The sequence below is a fragment of the Stegostoma tigrinum genome, chromosome 25, assembly GCF_030684315.1.
Source record: "Stegostoma tigrinum isolate sSteTig4 chromosome 25, sSteTig4.hap1, whole genome shotgun sequence".
Lineage (NCBI taxonomy): Eukaryota > Metazoa > Chordata > Chondrichthyes > Orectolobiformes > Stegostomatidae > Stegostoma > Stegostoma tigrinum.
The window spans coordinates 42,866,373-42,884,037 of record NC_081378.1 but is presented as its reverse complement, the minus strand read 5'-3'; the positions used below and the strand labels follow the sequence as shown (position 1 = coordinate 42,884,037).

At 42.5% G+C, this 17,665-nt stretch overlaps 1 protein-coding gene across 4 annotated transcripts; it reads right to left on the bottom strand.

Annotated features, from left to right (window-relative positions):
• Positions 1-9,612: 9,612 nt before the first annotated feature.
• LOC125463296 (microsomal glutathione S-transferase 1-like) lies at positions 9,613-16,924 on the bottom strand. Of its 4 annotated transcripts, none has more exons than XM_059654676.1 (4): positions 16,728-16,924; positions 16,419-16,545; positions 12,185-12,285; positions 9,613-11,743 (listed from the first exon to the last, which is right to left on the bottom strand). In XM_059654676.1, the coding sequence occupies exons 2-4, from the start codon at positions 16,533-16,535 to the stop codon at positions 11,497-11,499; spliced, it is 465 nt and encodes a 154-aa protein (XP_059510659.1). In that variant the 5' UTR covers positions 16,536-16,545; positions 16,728-16,924; the 3' UTR covers positions 9,613-11,496. The 4 variants fall into 4 exon arrangements, with proteins under 4 accessions (XP_059510659.1, XP_059510657.1, XP_059510658.1 ...); XM_059654674.1 differs by having other exon boundaries at positions 16,680-16,795; XM_059654675.1 differs by having other exon boundaries at positions 16,650-16,769.
• Positions 16,925-17,665: the final 741 nt, after the last annotated feature.

Here is a 17,665-nt window from a genome sequence, read left to right as displayed (position 1 = left end):
GATGTTGTCTGGCCTGCTGTGTTCCTCCAGCTCCATACTGTGTTGTCTCTGACGCCAGGATCTGCAGTTCCTGCTATCTCTAGGCAAACAAAGGGATGGATAACGATATATCAGGAAAGGGGAAAAGCTGTTAATGGGGACCATCGATGAGTGAAAATAGGTTGGCTGTGCTGAAAGTAGCCCATGTGATGACAAGGGCTGGCGTCTGGGGATGAGTAAAGGACATGGAGCGAAGTCCTGAAGGCTGCAGGGTCACAGAGTGGAAAATACGGTGTTGGTCTTCCAGCTTGTGCTGAGCTTCACTGGAGCACTGTAGCAAGCCTGAGACAGAGAAATGGCCATGGAACAAGGTGGTGCATTGAAGGTGGCAGGCAACTAGATGTTTGGGGTCATTTTTGCAGACAGAGCATAGGTGTCCTGCAAAGCGTTTCTTCTCCCCAGTGTAGAGGAGAAAAAACTGTGAACAGTGAATGCATTAGACTCGATTGACTGAAGTGCAGGTAAATTGTTACTTCATCTGGAAGATGTATCTGGGGCCCTGGGATATGAGGAGGGAGGAAGTAAACTGAGGGGTTTTGCACCTTCTGTGGAAGGTGTTTCAGAAATTTGGGGAGATGCAAGAAGTGCAGGAGATAGATTCTTGGAAAGCAAGTGGGGTAAAGATTATTAGGGTTTGGTGCATCTGAGATTACAATCATTGGCTATGACCATGAGAGCTGGGTGGCCTGCTGTTTGATCATGTGTAGCCAGCATTCAGACCGAAGAATCAGAGGTGATCTCATTGAAACGTAGGATTCTAAAGGAACTTGACAGTATAAATGCTGAGAGAATATTTCCCCTCATGGGAGAGTCTAGCACCAGAGGGCACAGTCTCAGAATAAATGGGGTGCTAATTTAAGTCTGTAATGAGGAGGAATTTCTTCTCTCTGAGGGTTGTGAGTCTTCGGAGATCCTTGTGACGAAGAGGTCTGGGGCAGAATCTTTATGCATAGTTTCTTGATCAGTAGGGGAATCAAGGTTTCTAGGGAAAGGGCAGGAATGTGGAGGAATGTGGGTTCAGCTATGATCCTATAGAATGTCAGCGAAGGACTGAACTACACCTGTTCCTATTTCTTATGGTCTTTGTTTGCAAAATCAGATGCATGGATTTTCATTCTGTACAAACCTTGGTAAATACTGGCAAATTTACTAACTAAGATGAGTCAACAAAGCTTGTTGAACAATGTTGGGGTAATGTAGCACCACCTGTTGGCCAGACCATGCACTTCCTTCTGGATGAGTTTAAATACATTGTGTGGAGCTGGAGGAACACAGCAGGCCAGGCAGCATCACAGGAGCAGGAAAGTTGACATTTCGGGTTGGGACCCTTCTTCTGCTCCACACCATGATTGTCTCTGTCTGCATTTCTTGCTATCTCTGAGTTTAAATGCATGGATCCTTTACCAAAAAAAAGGTGCTTGTGACACAATACCAGTGTCCTTAGCTCTGGAACAGAAGATGCAGGCTCAAGTTCCACATACACCAGAGATGCCTAAGAACATTGCTGAACATATTCATTAGAAAATATCAATAATGAAGAAGGTGAATGCAAAAAAAAGTGATTATTTTTAATGAGCTGAAACATTCATCATAACGGAGGATTCAACATCTTATGAAGGGCAAAGGTGGAAATTAAACTCTCAAAACCAAAGATTCAAACCCATCTGAACTCCAGCATAAACAGATCTAACTGATCTTCATGAGTTAATGCGCTTACACCAAGTATCAGTCGAGCAAACATTCTCTTTGCGCTTTCCAATGCATTTATACTTTTCCTCAGATAAGGTGACAAAAATTGCATATTGCCCTAACCCCGTTCACTTCTCAAAGAGAGACAGTTGATGATGGCTTAACCTGAGGACGACACAGTTCAGGCAAGGGTCATGTTGGGGCCTTCATGGTGAACTCAGCTTGTATAGGAATTGAACCCACACAGCTGGTGTCACTTTGCATCACAAACCTACCATCCAGTCAACCAACATCCCAATACTATGTGCAGTAATCCAGGTGTGGTCCCATCTGTGCCCTGTGAAACTGAAGCATAACCTTTTGTATTCAATTTCCCTCTTGTTTATTAAAATAAGAAAGGCTGTTTCTCCAGCTGAGTATTGCACTGTTGCATCTGCTGATGAGATACTAAACACAGGTCCATCAGCCAGGTCAGGCACAATTTCAAAGAAGAGTTATCCCCAGTCCCCTGGTCAATATTTACCACAGAAAACATATATGATTATTACCACATTGTTGTTTGTGTGAGTTTGCAAAGAGAAAATTGGCTGGCATGACTCCTAAGCTACAACAATGTCAACACTATAAATAGTCCTTTAATTGACTGTAAAGTGATTTGGTCCATTTGGCAGTTGCAAAAGTATTATGTAAAAAGAAGTTTTCCAGTTAAGATGGCAGGAAATTTAAGAAAACTATTAGTAAATGTGGAAAATGTTGTTCTGGATGTGAGTTTGCTCGCTGAGCTGGAAGGTTAGTTTTCAGATGTTTCGTCACCATTCTAGGTAACATCATCAGTGAGCCTCCGATGAAGCGCTGGTGTTATAGAACATAGAAAAGTACAGCACAGTACAGGCCCTTCGGCCCACGATGCTGTGCCGTGGAATAATCCTAATCCAAAAATAAAATAACCTAACCTACATTCCCCTCAATTCACTGCTGTCCATGTACATGTCCAGCAGTCGTTTAAATGTCACTAATGACTCTGCTTCCACGACTTCCACTGGCAAAGTATTCCATGCGCTCACAACTCTCTGGGTGAAGAACCTCCCTCTGACGTCTCCTCCATACCTTCCTCCTAACACCTCAAAACTATGACCCCTCATGGCAGTCAATCCTGCCCTGGGGAAAAGTACTTGGTGTACATTTGTAACAATATTTAACGTACCACCTCATGCAGAACTGCTACAGTTTTTGCCCACAAGATGGAAGTCTCCCGTAGTACACTGAAAAGCTAGGAAGCAGGAGTAGGCAATTTAGTTACGTTATGTCCCGCTTTCTAACCTAAACAGATAAATAGAAAGCGGGACATAACACCAGCGCTTCGTCGGAGGCTCACTGATGATGTTACCTAGAATGGTGATGAAACGTCTGAAAACGAACCTTCCAGCTCAGCGAGCAAACTCACATCCAGAACCTCAACCTGAGCTACAAATCTTCTCAAAACTCGCTAGGAAAGTGTTGTGTAAATGTATTCTTTTCTCACATGGACAGTACACACTTTGGGGAAAAAAAACTGCTACTTCTCAACAACATGAAAAACAGATCAGATAATGAAATGGGACTCAAATCAGGTTCAGGAGACCTTCCAGCAGACTGTTTTAAGGTCAAATCCATTTGATTATCCTGGGCATTTGGATAAATCACAAGGAACGATTATATGCTAACTTTGTTGCTTCAGCTTTAATTCTTGTAATTTGTTTCAGATCATCAAGCTTTGACCCTGATTCATGTCCCACCTGCTCCAGATGTGTGCAAAACATCTCTGAACAGGTTGATTAGAAAATATAGGAGCAAATTACTGCTGAAATCTGTATTGTAAACAAAAATGCTGGAGATCTCAGCAGGCCAGTTCCCTGGCCTTAACTGCCTCCTGTTCACCATGGATATCCAATCACCATATATCTCCACCATGACAGCTTGTGAGCTCTTGGCCTTCTTCCTCAACCAGAGGCCTCAACAAACCCTGTCCACCTCCGCTGTCCTCCAAATGGCTGAACTTGTTCTCTCACTGATCAATTTCTCTTTTAATTCATCTCACTTCTGCTAAGCTAAAGGAGTGGCTATAGGCACTCACATATGGGTCCCAGTTATGCCTGCCTCTTTATGGGGTATGTGGAAAAATCCTTGTTCCAGTCCTACACTGGCCCCCCTCCCACAACTCTTTTCTCGGTACATTGACAACTGCTTTGGTGCCACTTCATGCTCCCATCAGGACGTTGAAAATTTGCTCATTTTGCCTCCGATTTCCACCCCTCCATAACTTTCACATCATCCATTTCCAATGCTTCCCCTCCTTTCGTTGACCTCTCTGTTTCCATTTTGGGGAATAAACTGCCAACCACTACAAAGTCACCGACTCCCATGCTTCACTACAGCTCTTCACTCCTCACATTCTGCAAGGACTCCAACCCATGCTGCGAGTTCCTTCGCCTACATCACATCTGTTCAGATGATGCCACCTTCCAAAACAGCACTGCAGACATGGCTTGCTTCTTCCATGGCCATGGTTGCCTGTCCACAGCTGTTGACAGGACCCTCAAACGCATCCAACCTATCACTCTTGCTTCCGCCCTTCTCCCTTCCCATCACTCACAACAATGTGATCAGGCTCCCTTGTCCTCACCTTTCATCCCACTGGCCCTGCATTCAAAGGATCATTCTCTGCCATATCTGACAACTCCAGCAGAACATCACCACCAAGCACATCTTCCCATCACTTCCACTGTCTGCATTTTGCAGCCATCGTTCCTTCCAGTCAAGTCCCTAGTCCATTCCACGACCACCAGCACCACTCACCCTCCTCACAGCACTTTCCCATGTAACTGCAGAAGGTGCAACACCTACCCCTTCATCCACTCCTTGCTCACCGCCCAAAGGCCTACACAGTCTTTCCAGGTGGAGCAGCATTTCACCTGTACCTCCTCCAATCTTGTGTATTGTATTCACTGGACCCAATAGGGCCTACTGTAAATTGGAGAAACCAAACACAGACTGGGTGACTGTTTTGTGGATTACCTGCCATCTGTGCACAAGCAAGACTGACCATAGCCGTTCGTTTTAACACAGCGTCATGCTTGTATGCCCCTGTGTCTGCCTTCGGCATGCCCCAGTGTTCCAGTGAATCACAATGCAAACTGAAGTAACAACATCTCGTCTTCAGGCTAGGCACTTTACAGCCTTCTGGACTTAATATTGAGTTTAACACCTTCAAATTGTGAGCCAAGTCCCATTCCTTCCCTTTCTTTTAGATTACATTCTCTGTCACTATGTCCTCTCTCCCCTCCTTCCACTCCAGTGGGACAGTCTATCCTTTCAGATCTGGCACTCAGACGCGCCATTGTTAAGAAATAGAAATAGAACATTACAGCACAGTACAGGCCCTTCGGCCCTCAATGTTGTGCCGACCTGTCATACCAATCTCAAGCTCATCTAACCTACACTATTCCATGTACGTCCATCTGCTTATCCAATGACGACTTAAATGTATCTAAAGTTGGCGAATCTACTACCGTTGCAGGCAAAGCGTTCCATTCCCTTACTACTCTCCGAGTAAAGAAACTACCTCTGACATCTGTCCTATACCTTTCACCCCTCAATTTAAAGCTATGCCCCCTCATGCTCACCGTCACCATCCTAGGAAAAAGGCTCTCCCTATCCACCCTATCTAACCCTCTGATTATTTTATATGTTTCAATTAAGTCACCTCTCAACCTCCTTCTCTCTAATGAAAACAGCCTCAAGTCCCTCAGCCTTTCCTTGTAAGACCTTCCCTCCATACCAGGCAACATCCTAGTAAATCTCCTCTGCACCCTTTCCAAAGCTTCCACATCCTTCTTATAATGCGGTGACCAGAACTGTACGCAATACTCCAAGTGCAGCCGCACCAGAGTTTTGTACAGCTTCACCATAACCTCTTGGTTCCGGAACTCGATCCCTCTATTAATAAAAGCTAAAGCACTGTATGCCTTCTTAACAGCCCTGTCAACCTGGGTGGCAACTTTCATCTACACTACTAAGAATCTTACCATTAGCCCAGTACTTTGCCTTCCGGTTACTCCTACCAAAGTGCATCACCTCACACTTGTCTGCATTAAACTCCATTTGCCACCTCTCAGCCCAGCTCTGCAGCTTATCTATGTCTCTCTGCAACCTACAGCATCCTTCGTCACTATCCACAACTCCACCAACCTTAGTGTCGTCTGCACATTCTAATCACGTGACCTGGACTATCAAGATCCTTTTCCACCAGCACTCTACACCCCACCACCCCCATTGCCCCACGCCCCCAGCAATAGCATAAATGCTGTCCCCTCCACATTTTGCTTCAGTTCTGATGAAGAATCAATAGACTCAAAACATTAGCTTGCTCTCTCTCTCCATGGATGTTGTTGATTACAAAACGTCCATCTCTGCCAGTTGTAGCAAGAATTCGATGGGACAAACAAGATCAGGCCAGCCTGTATTCAGTCACTATGAAATCACTGTACCCTTTGGGAGTAGAACTACCTAGAAAAGCATAATATCCCTTCAACGAACTCCCAACAAATTGATCAAACATAATTTCCCTTGCCCATGACAAATGCAAAAACCAACAGCCCACAGTTCCCTGCCAACTTCCCTTCTAGATGCGTTATATTTGCTTCATTCAAGTCTAACAAAAAGTTTCCTGAAATCACAGAATTTGAAAAGTTAGCATTCAAGCATCTAATAGTTCATTGGCCAGCTCTTTTAAGACCCTCGGTTGAGGTCCATCTCAATCCAGAGTCTTGCCAGGCCACACCTCTACCCATTTCACCAGTTACTGCAATTTCACCAGGTCCCTTCCAGTTTCTGAGTTACAACTGATACTCAAATGATTTTGTCATCCTCTAAAGTGAAAACAGACGCAAACAATTTGTTCATTTCATACACCATTTCTTGGCTATCTACAATTACTTCCCAATTCTCTCACTCTTTCTCCCTAGAGGACCAACACTCACTTTACTTTGGAGTAATTGAAATGAACGCACGGATGTCCGTCAGACATGCATGTGCAATTTGACCCTTTGATGTCATTTATTGGTGTCAGACGCCCATGAGTTAGAATGCATCTGCACATGCCCAGTCGAAGCCATTACATTCTGTGTATAATAATGTCACTGTCTGCACATGCACTGATGGCTCTACAGAGACATACCCAAGGCAACTTGAGACTGCGGGGTCAGAGGTGTGGCTAAAGACTGGCAACATGGTCAAAGGCTGGGTAGGTTGAACTGAGCACTGCAGATGGGCATGGTGGGTGAGAGAGGCCGACTCTGTGTTGATTTTGGAGTTGGGGCAATAGGGGTAAGTGCTGACTATAACAAAGTTCTTCTCTTTTCCACACCTTGTCAGGGTGAGAAGGGTAGAAAACAAAGCACCTCATTCCCTGTCACTCTGCAAACCAGAGATTACTCTCAGCTTTTGAGATAACATGGCGTAGTGCTGGATGAACACAGCAGGCCAAGCAGCATCGGAGGAGCAGGAAGACTGATGTTTCAGGCCTAGACCCTTCTTCAGAAATTCAGCTTCCTCAATGGTACATTCTTCTCTCCAGCTACACTGAGCGACTCTTATATTTACGGTCAACAGAACTGATAACACAGCTGAGAGGGATGGTGTGGACAGGGAATGCATTTTATAAAATGTAATCCATAACTTTCCCATTAATTTGAACTGGGAATCACAAGTTGTGCATTTTTGTGAATGGAGTTTTAAATCTAGGATCACCCATTATACACACAATTTTCCTCCTGGTTAGTATCTGTGTCATCAAACATTTGGCTCTGTCACTGTGTTTCTATATTACGCTCTGACATTTGCTCTAGTGATAAGCTGGGAAGTTATTGCAGGTACAAAAGGGCAATGTTAGAAAGTGCACAATCAATTTGCTATTATGCAGAATGCAACCATGGAGCACTGCAGTTTATAAGCCAGAATTTCAGTTTACATCACATCCAGATATGATTCCACAATTTTGAAATAGAATCACTCAAACATCAGAAAAAGTATCTGCACTGTAATTTTCTATTCCTCCCGTATCAACTAGATTTTGATATCTGCAATCTTGTCAAAGGATCTTCAGCCATTTTTTCATTGTGCAAGCTAGTGCAGCTCTGGTTTATGTTTTTGTCTCACCTACTGTGCTTTGTTATTTTCGTACTGTTTATCGTTCATTTGTACCCGTTTCTTTCTTTCCATCCACTTCCACTTTGCTTTGTTCAGGTGGTCTCTGACATGCAAGCACAATGTTAAAATTTGAGTACAAGGTTGTCCTGTGGGATTAAGGCTATCCTGATCATTGCTCATCACACGTGCTGCTGTATATGCCCAAGGCCACCAAATTGCCCTGAATGAGTAAAACACCCCTAATTAATATGAACAATGGGCAATGTCAACAGTTTTATACTGCTCCTGCTAACTAGTATTTTGCACTAAGAAGATACTGACTTCATGCCAAAAAGATATTCTTCCATCAGGTAAATGATTAATATGGGATAGAAATTTTAGTGTCAGTGCTTCATACGTTGGGACATACAATGACTGGAGCATGTCCCTTCGTCTGTTCACAACACAGAGAGTATTGAACACACAACCAGTCCTCGCTTGCAAAGCTCAGAACCTATATAAATGTTGTGGGTCTATGACTGCATTTACTGAACAATCCTGGGTCAGCTAAGAATTACGCTAACAACCAATCAATAAGCTTCAAAGAGGCTTAATTACACTTACTAAAGGCTGCACTTAATCGATCACAGGGTAAAAGGGACGGGTTCCTGTGTAAAGGACAAGTCCAGGCATTATGATTTTCTTAAATAAAACAGTGGGGGAACTGAGGTTTTTTCTCCATGGTAATGCCTCAACCAATCAGCACTCTTTACGTGCACATTGTTCCCTTTCAAAGTTGGTATTCTTGTGACTGTCCTGATGCACGCACAACCAAAAAGCACAAAACAGCATGAATCATTTGTCAACAACACACAAAATTCCAAATTTCTTTAGTTTGTCATTATTCTCCTAGACTATTCTAGTTTAGCTCACTAAACTGTTGAGTTTAATCTATTATTTTAAAATTAATGATTCATAACTCAATCCTCCACCTTCCTTTCCCCCCCAAAATCTGGCCTTCTCAGCCAGTCTTCTAGCAAGTATAGAACTTTACACTGAACCTCAACACTTTGAGTAAAATGAAGTAACAGTTCACAGCAGATCTCAATGCTTCAATGAGCACCAGGAGGCAATCCTGTAACCCCATCTGTGATTTCTGTATCTCAGCAAAATTCTGCTCTAGAATGGATTGCACATAGATAGCATCTTTCGTGACCAGCTGTTAAAAGTGCATTGCAGCCAATCAAGGGCTTCAAGGTTGTACATGAGAAGTGACATATGCAATAAACTCCAAATAACATTGCCTGGTCATTATCAAAATCTGTTTTTAAACTGTGTAATTGAATGGGAATTTAATAAGTTACTATTGTCATAATTTAATTTGTTGAGGATATAGCCAGGATTGTTACAGCCTACCCACCATTGTACCCGAACAACATTGACAATAAAAACTGTTTCAGATGTAATAAAAGAATAGAATAATTATACCACGATATATTGTAGCACCTTCAGCGAATCACAACTCAGACAAGGCTTTCAGCTTTTAATAAGTCATCATCATCACTTCTCTTCATAACAACCATCTGCTCTCCCCGTTCATTTATACATTTTTTCTTAAAACAGTAAAAATATATCTGTAGGTATATTCACTTTCTCAACTGGTATCCAAGTAAATTCTAAAAAAAGCAGGTTCTGGTTTATTAAAACATAACCACAAAATAGATTTCAATCAAGTGTTTATTAATATGAAGTAGAATATAACAAGAAATGTGTGATGAAGAAAACTTGTCAGAACTACAGAAAATGCAATTCCATTTAAAGCATAGCTTTATAAAATCATAACCCATTACCAGCCCAAAAATCAACACTAAAACAACAAGTTTAAGTAAGTTACAACTGAGGAGATGCCTTAAAGTGTTTATTTTTAATTCTCTGTTATCCCCGGTGGAGATGGGGTCATTAGTGCCATTTTGAGAAGTGTCACATGATCCACGGCAAGCAGTACAATTGTAAGGTCTAATCCCCATCAAACATTCACAGACAGCAAATTTAATAGAGGTGAGGGACGCCATGAATCCTAGCCCATCTTTCCAGACCTCTAGGGCAGGACTTTTGGGTGTGGGGGGTTGCAAAAAGGATGTGACTAAAGCCAGTTAGAAAGCACCACAAAATTAGGAGATCATCTGCGATGGTCTGAACAGCACCTGCTGCAAAACCACTCGACTTGCAACAGTTACAGAACTTCACAGATCATCTCTCCATCTGTCATGACCTTTACACTCTGATAGATAGGAGACAAACCTACGGCTTTTTGACTGGGAAACCACTGTAGAAGCATTCAACATTTTGACTAGCTAGCTACTCTCCTGTAGTCATCATTCAGACTAGAAGTGTGAAGGCTTAATGTGTACTGCACATTTATTAATTCATAAACAGTTTAAACAAGATGTAAATTTAAGATATATTTCACTTCAATGCAACATACGCACAGAACAGCACAGTAAGGGGGCTGGGTACATTACATCTTTTTAAAACAACACATGATTGAAAAGATTTAACTTTCTATAATCACGGATTGTGAAGCACAACATCTAGGATTGTTCTGATTTTGTCACATTATGCAGTCAACTTTATTTAATCTAAAATTCAAACTCCTATCAGATCAGAACATTGCACTTTGCACCTAATAAACCAGGAAGTTCAAAATTCTACGGCTCCCAAATTAATGCTTTGCTGTCTGCTGGTTTTCAAGATAAAAATGACAACATTTCAATTGTGCAAGTGAGATCAAACACCATTTATGCTATTTAATACTGCATGCCTTTAACCAATCTCTTAAGAGTGAAGCCACCCAGCCCTGTTCTATGACAAAGTAGCCGTAACCATCAGCACTAACTTAAACCAGCAACATACTTCATCTTTCATGCACAGATATTCTTTACTTCATCTATTTTTCTTTGCTGTGGCTGAAGCTGTTGTGGAGCAGTGGCAGTGCCCTTAGCTCTGAGCCAGGAGGCTGTGGATGAAGTACCACCTGCTGCTATAACATTTATGAACAGAACAGAAAATATCTTTTGCTGCAGGGCATGGTCAGTGGGCCATCTACCTCCCCACTAAAAGTAGTCAGCACATACTGGAGGATTGAAAACCGGATCAACAGCGCACCAGTACTAATTACGCATTTGCAAAGTTAAGACCCCTTTAATGAGCCAGAAGGCAAAATGGAGGGATGCCTGACGGTGCAATTAATTCACACAAGATGTGTTTGATATTAATTTAAATCATTGCAGAGCCATTTGTTGATCAGACACTGTACAACTGCCAAATTGTCATTGTTCTAATTGCTCTTGGAAACTTGTCCCAAAACAGGTTTAACCACTTAAAAAGAAAAAAAAATAGACACTGGCTAGTCTCACACACACAAGTACTAAGTTAAATCTGGCTTAGAGAGTTTGTTTTGTCTTCCGTTTCCCCTTCATTTTCACCTATGAATTACATTTCATACTTGCATTTTAATCAACATGATTACAGAGACTAAACTTGAACAGAATGAGTGGAACAAAAAAATGGTTTGGAAAGAGAATGCTGTGTTAATCAATGCTTTCAAAGGTGCACTCCTGCCTTCAGCACTCTGTAAACCATTGAAAAGGTCACTCCCATCCCAACTATCCAGCTCAAGCCACGTGATGGCTGGGGAAGAGGAACCAGATAAGCAATGCTGTGGAAGACTCTGGAAGCAGCGAAGATTCTGAAGTGCATTACAGCTGTAGTCAGGTCAGGGCCAGAGAGGGCATACAACAGACCAATGCCAACAAATGGAACAATGTTCTCTAGGTCGTTCTGATGACATCTACAGAGAGCAAAAACAGGCAGCAAACACTGAAAGCTGATTCAAACAAATGTAAGTTAGCAATCCCATCCTTACAGTGAAGGAATATGGAATGAATTACTAAAGTGTAATTTAATATAGGAACAGATAATGAATGTGCTCAGAATTAATAAAAGCCTCCCATATATAATTAATCAACCAGAATTCAGTCATATATGAAACACACAAAAATGTCTGAGCAGAATGCAGAAAATGTCAACCCTTCAATTTTTTTTAAAAACTTAATATGAGCTGCAGATTTCATTTAAGTTTACCAAGCATTTTTAGATTAATCATGTATTAAATAGCATGCTAAACAGTTATTAAATTGTGTAAAATTGATATCCACAAATGTAGATCAATTGTCAGTGAAAGCAGTGTTACGGACACAAGTTTTTAAACCAATGCCAGAACAATCCCCACCTCCTCACACGTTCCACATCCGGATCAGTCCTCAAATACATTTTCTTGGATTCTTCATCCTTGGCGCCATGTGCATTGGCATCTTCAGGATTGACAAAGACCTGTTCAGAAAATTGGTTGTAAATTCTTACTGGTTAATGGACCACACCCCATCATGTATCCATAACTACATATGTAGGCCGGTTTCAGACTACAAACTATTTCTTCTGACATGCATATCTATATTCTGGGATCTCTTGAACCTATCACTGTTTCAGTTTATAGATCCAGTACTTAGGTTCTGAATAGACAACTTACTATCAAAAATCACAGCCTCAACAGTTAGATTCTGTGCACATATAGCTCTGACTTATTGCACACAAATCACACTAGCACCTCAACAGCTCAAGTACCATTCACTAAGTAGATCACAATTCAAAACAAGCTTATTGGTGAACTTAAGCCTAGCCCAGAGAAGTGGAGCTGGGTATTTAAGGACAGTTACAATAGAGGTACGGACTATCCTTAGCACCTGCAACATGTCTCTAGCCGATGTTGGGGTGTCCATATATAGCATTTCCCCATAAGGATTGGATAACAATTGCTATAAAAAGTGACACACCAAGTTAAAAGCTGCTCTACTTTGTAAATCCAGTAGAGCTGAAGGGATTTTCTTAAAGACACCTTACCCCTAAAGGTAAAAACAAGAAGGAAGATTACTACCTGAATAGCTGTAAATTGAGGGAGGGAAGTGTGAAGTGGGACCTGGATCTCCTTGTGCACCAGTTGCTGAAGGTAAGCATGTAGGTGCAGCAGGCAGTAAAGAAGGCAAATGGTAAGCTGGCCATCATTGGGAGAGGTATTGAGTACAGGAGCAGGGAAGTGTTGTTGCAGTTATACAGGGCCTTGGTGAGACCACATCTGGAATACTGTGTGCAGTTTGGTCTCCTGTTCTAAGAGAAGATGCTCTTGCTCTTGAGGGAGTGCTGTGAAGATTTACCAGTCTGATTCCGGGGATGGTGGGTCTAACGTATGAAGAGAGTGACTAGGTTAGGCTTGTTTTCACAAGAGTTCAGACACGTGAAGGGGAGGAATCTCAGAGACTTAAAATTCTAACAGGACTGGACAGGGTAGATGCAGGGAGGATGATCCCAATGGTGGGTATGTCCAGAACAGAGATCTCAGTATGAGGATCTGGGATAGACCATTTAGGGTGGAGATGAGGAGACATCTCTTCATCTAAAGAGTGGTGAGCCTGTGGAATTCATTACTACAGGAAGTAGCTGATGTCAAATATTGAGTGTATTCAAGAGGTGATTAGATACAGTGCTTAGGGTGAATGGGAACAAAAGTAATGGGGAGAAAGCAGAATTACGCTATTGAGTTGGACAACCCACCATGGTTGTGAAAAACGGCAGAGCAGGCTTGAAGGGCCAAATAGCCTCCTCCAATCTATGATATTGTTCTTAATAAAATGTTCTAACCTACTGTGAGCCACAATTCACAAATCCACTGGAAGGGAAAATATTAACTTGTCCATTAAATTAGTAGTTACTATAGAAGGTTTAGCTCAAACACTAAATAGAAAGCAAAATGCTGTTAAAAAAAGTTAATGCTGTAAGAAACTAGTCATGCACCTTTTTAAAAAAAATGCACTTTAATGACACAGAACAACCAAATAAATCATGGTTTTGTATACACCTACTTTGAAGAGATACTGAATAAATTCTGACTCTTTATTTTCCCCCCACAAGATCATGTTGTCACTGGTTATGTTGGCCATCCCCTATTGCCTTCCAGAAGGCGAAAACAAGCCTAACCTAGTCACTCTCTCTTCATACGTCAGACCCACCGTCCCTGGAATCAGACTGGTAAATCTTCACTGCACTCCCTCACGAGCAAGAGCACCCTCTCCTACAACAGGAGACCAAAACTGCACATAAACCTTCCACAAACCACTTTCTAAAGTTGCCATAGTCCATCATATTGAGGTATAGTACTGTTAGAAGGGTGTTCCAGAATGTTCATCTAATAATACTGAAGGAATATCCTATCAGGGTCTAAGTCAGGATGTTGGATATCTACCTACAGCCCTTATCATTCTTGGTGACACCATTCACAGGTTTGGAAAGTGTTATTGCATTTTTTTTTGGAGAGTTGCTGCAGTGCATCTTGTAGGTGGTTAACAGTTCTGCCACAGTACGTCAGTGGTGAAGGGAGTGAATATGGAGTGGAGTGTCATTCAAGTTGGCTGCTTTGTCCAGGATGGTGTTAGGTTTCTTGAGCGTTATTGGAGCTGCATCCATCCAGGCAGGCAGTATTCCATCACACTCCTGACTTGTGCCTTGTAGGTGGTGGTCGAGTTTCAGGGATACAGATGAGGGGTTACTCGCCACAGAATTCCCAGCCTCTGACCTGATCTTATAGACACATATTTAAACAGCTGGTTCTATCTCTGGTCATTGATAACCCCACAATGTTGACGGCAGAAAATTCAGTGATTACTGTCAAAGGAAGATATAGTTAGATTGTTCCTTGTCAAATATGGTCACTATTAGCTGCTTGTATGGCACAAATCAGCAATGAAAAATGTAAATGATACAAATATCAATGATACTAAACATATTATTACACATAACACCACTTCTTATTTCAGAAGAATAATGACTTTGATCACAAAGATGGCTAGTGTGCGACGTGACGGAGGATGGGGGGAGGTGAGGTGAAAGGGATGTGAGGATAGACAGAGTTTAGAGTTAAGTTGAAGTAAGGGGTTGAAAAAAAATTACTTTCGTTGGAAACACTGATGTAACAAACAGGGCTTAGAGAGTACTTATTTGGGAGTGACTATGAGTCACGTGAGCAAAGGCTAGCTCATCAAGTCTACCCTGTCATTCAACTCCACCTTCATGCATTTTCACTATTTTTATCAATTCCCTTCTAGGTGAGTCAATCTCAGCCTTGAATTAACCTAATGATTCAGCCTCTATAGATAAGACTACAAGATGTAGGAGCAGAAGACCTGTTCAGGAATGTACAGCCACTGGTAGTTAAGGTCATGAGGTTTACTGAATATGACATCAAGGAAGAGATTAATTTAATTTGATTTATTTATTGTCATGTGTATCCTGTCACAAAAATACAATGAAAAAAATGTTGTATCGAGCGGGTGTGGTAAAATGGATGAGTAAAAGCTTCTCGGGATTGAATTAATGGAGTACTTCAGTGGTCACAGGATTGTGGCAATTTCGATGAAATGGTCGTTATCAGAGAAAAAAGGAAGCTTATAAGTTGAATTACACCAGGGATTTTTGAAAGGCTAGAAAAGAAATAACAACTGCTTTTTGGGTGCACAGAGGGCCGGCCAGCCCTCTACTTCTGTAGATTGTGGAGTCTGCACAGGGAAGGCATTGGGGTGATAAGCAGAAATACTTTAGCATCTGGGAGTGGGGCAGTGCCAGTACGTGGAAACGGCTGAGCACGTTCCCAGAATCAGGGCAGGAGCCAGTTAGAGGGATAGCAAAGCAGCAAATTGAATGAGACACCCAGGTGTTCAGAGATTAGGGTTGGGGGCAAACCGATTCAGAAAACAGCGTTAGCTCAAGCAGCGGATACAAAGCAGAGTTGAGAATGAGATCATCCAGGTGGTTGGAACAGGAGAAGCTAACCCACATAGAAAAGCAGTGAGACTGAATCAGACACAGAAACACAGCCCTTAGTCCTGCCAAAGTACAACAGGAGTCCGTTCAGTTATCAGAGCCTCTCGGTGCCTCAAATGTATGAAGATACTGTACTGCATAAGTAAGTTTTGCACCTCAGGGAAAGATAAGCTCCAACGTTTGTTTTTCATGTGCAAAGACTGTACAGAACTGCTTCTCAGTAACTGTACGTATACATAAAAGATTACCTAATGAAATAAGTACGTTCGAGGCATTTAATCTGCTATTAGATAGGCATATGGGTGATAGTATAAGGTAGGGGCGTTAGACCTTAGAATTAGGGTAAAAGTTCGGCACAACATCGTGGACCGAAGGGCCTGTACTGTTCGACGTTCTATGCGTGATAATACACACGTGCACACATCTTTTAAACCGCAGACTGAATCACTGCTAGCGTCTGAGAAGTACTTCATTTTCCCTCAAACTATTGCAAAAGCACAAAAGGAGTTCCTGCCGATTTGGGGAAGTGCAAAAGAAACAACGGAGCGAAATGCCATTTTAGCTGATTTACTTTAAGTCTGACTGTTAGATCTTACCTTCCGTGTGACCCTGAAGTATGCCGTCAGGGGTCCCATCAACAGCATCTTCAGCAACACGATGGTGCTGTAGGTAGAGTATGCGAGGAAAACCTCGCTGCTGAACACCTCGGCCATTTCCAAGCCCCTGGAGTGGGGGAATTAAAGTGTACAATTACACAGAGTTAGGATCTTTAAGTGAAAACCAGACACCGGGGTACGCCTTACACTCTTGACTCAATTAATTTGCACCATTCAGATTACACGTTGAGATTAATCCACCTCTCAGCAATCCGGATGTTGCAGGATCCGAACTCTCTACAACTTTACCCGTGGTGTAGGAGGAAAAGGTCCAAACTGCTAGGTCGATGGGATACTGGAGGACTAGAATCTCCGGTGACACGCCTCCCAGCAAACGCAGGAAGAGAATTTCTCTCAGCTGCGAATTGTAAGGAGTGTTGTGACTTTACACTCAGTTCTAGGTTCTTGAAACACGAGAAGGTCTGTGTCTGTTCCTAACAAGAAACACACAGCCAGGGAATCTAAACTGACCCTAGAAAAGGGGAACAAACGTGACTTCTAAAATTGATGAATTTTGGGTCCTTCAATTTCCCCTTTCCAGTTGGAAAGGACCCCAGATTTAAAGGGGAGGGGTTGCTGTTTTGTTTCAGTTTCATTTTAATCCAACCAGAAGAGAGTTAATTGCCAACAAAATGACAGGACACTACTTATATATTGTAACAAAATCAAAAAGAAATGGCTATAACATTGGAGATAATGGGAACTGCAGATGCTGGAGAATTCCAAGATAATAAAATGTGAGGCTGGATGAACACAGCAGGCCAAGCAGCATCTCAGGAGCTCCTGAGATGCTGCTTGGCCTGAGATAATGGGAACTGCAGATGCTGGAGATTCCAAGATAATAAAATGTGGGGCTGGATGAACACAGCAGGCCAAGCAGCATCTCAGGAGCACAAAAGCTGACGTTTCGGGCCTAGACCCTTCATCAGAGAGGGGGATGGGGGGAGGGAACTGGAATAAATAGGGAGAGAGGGGGAGGCGGACCGAAGATGGAGAGTAAAGAAGATAGGTGGAGAGGGTGTAGGTGGGGAGGTAGGGAGGGGATAGGTCAGTCCAGGGAAGACGGACAGGTCAAGGAGGTGGGATGAGGTTAGTAGGTAGCTGGGGGTGCGGCTTGGGGTGGGAGGAAGGGATGGGTGAGAGGAAGAACCGGTTAGGGAGGCAGAGACAGGTTGGACTGGTTTTGG

Excerpts from the sequence above, each read along its gene's own strand:
- LOC125463296 (XM_059654676.1), bottom strand. The coding sequence starts at position 16,535 with ATGGCCGAGGTGTTCAGCAGCGAGGTTTTCCTCGCATACTCTACCTAC. Across the intron at positions 12,286-16,418 it reads ACTTCAGGGTCACACGGAAG|GTCTTTGTCAATCCTGAAGA; the intron begins GTAAGATCTAAC and ends TTTTCTGAACAG. Across the intron at positions 11,744-12,184 it reads GATGTGGAACGTGTGAGGAG|ATGTCATCAGAACGACCTAG; the intron begins GTGGGGATTGTT and ends TGCTCTCTGTAG.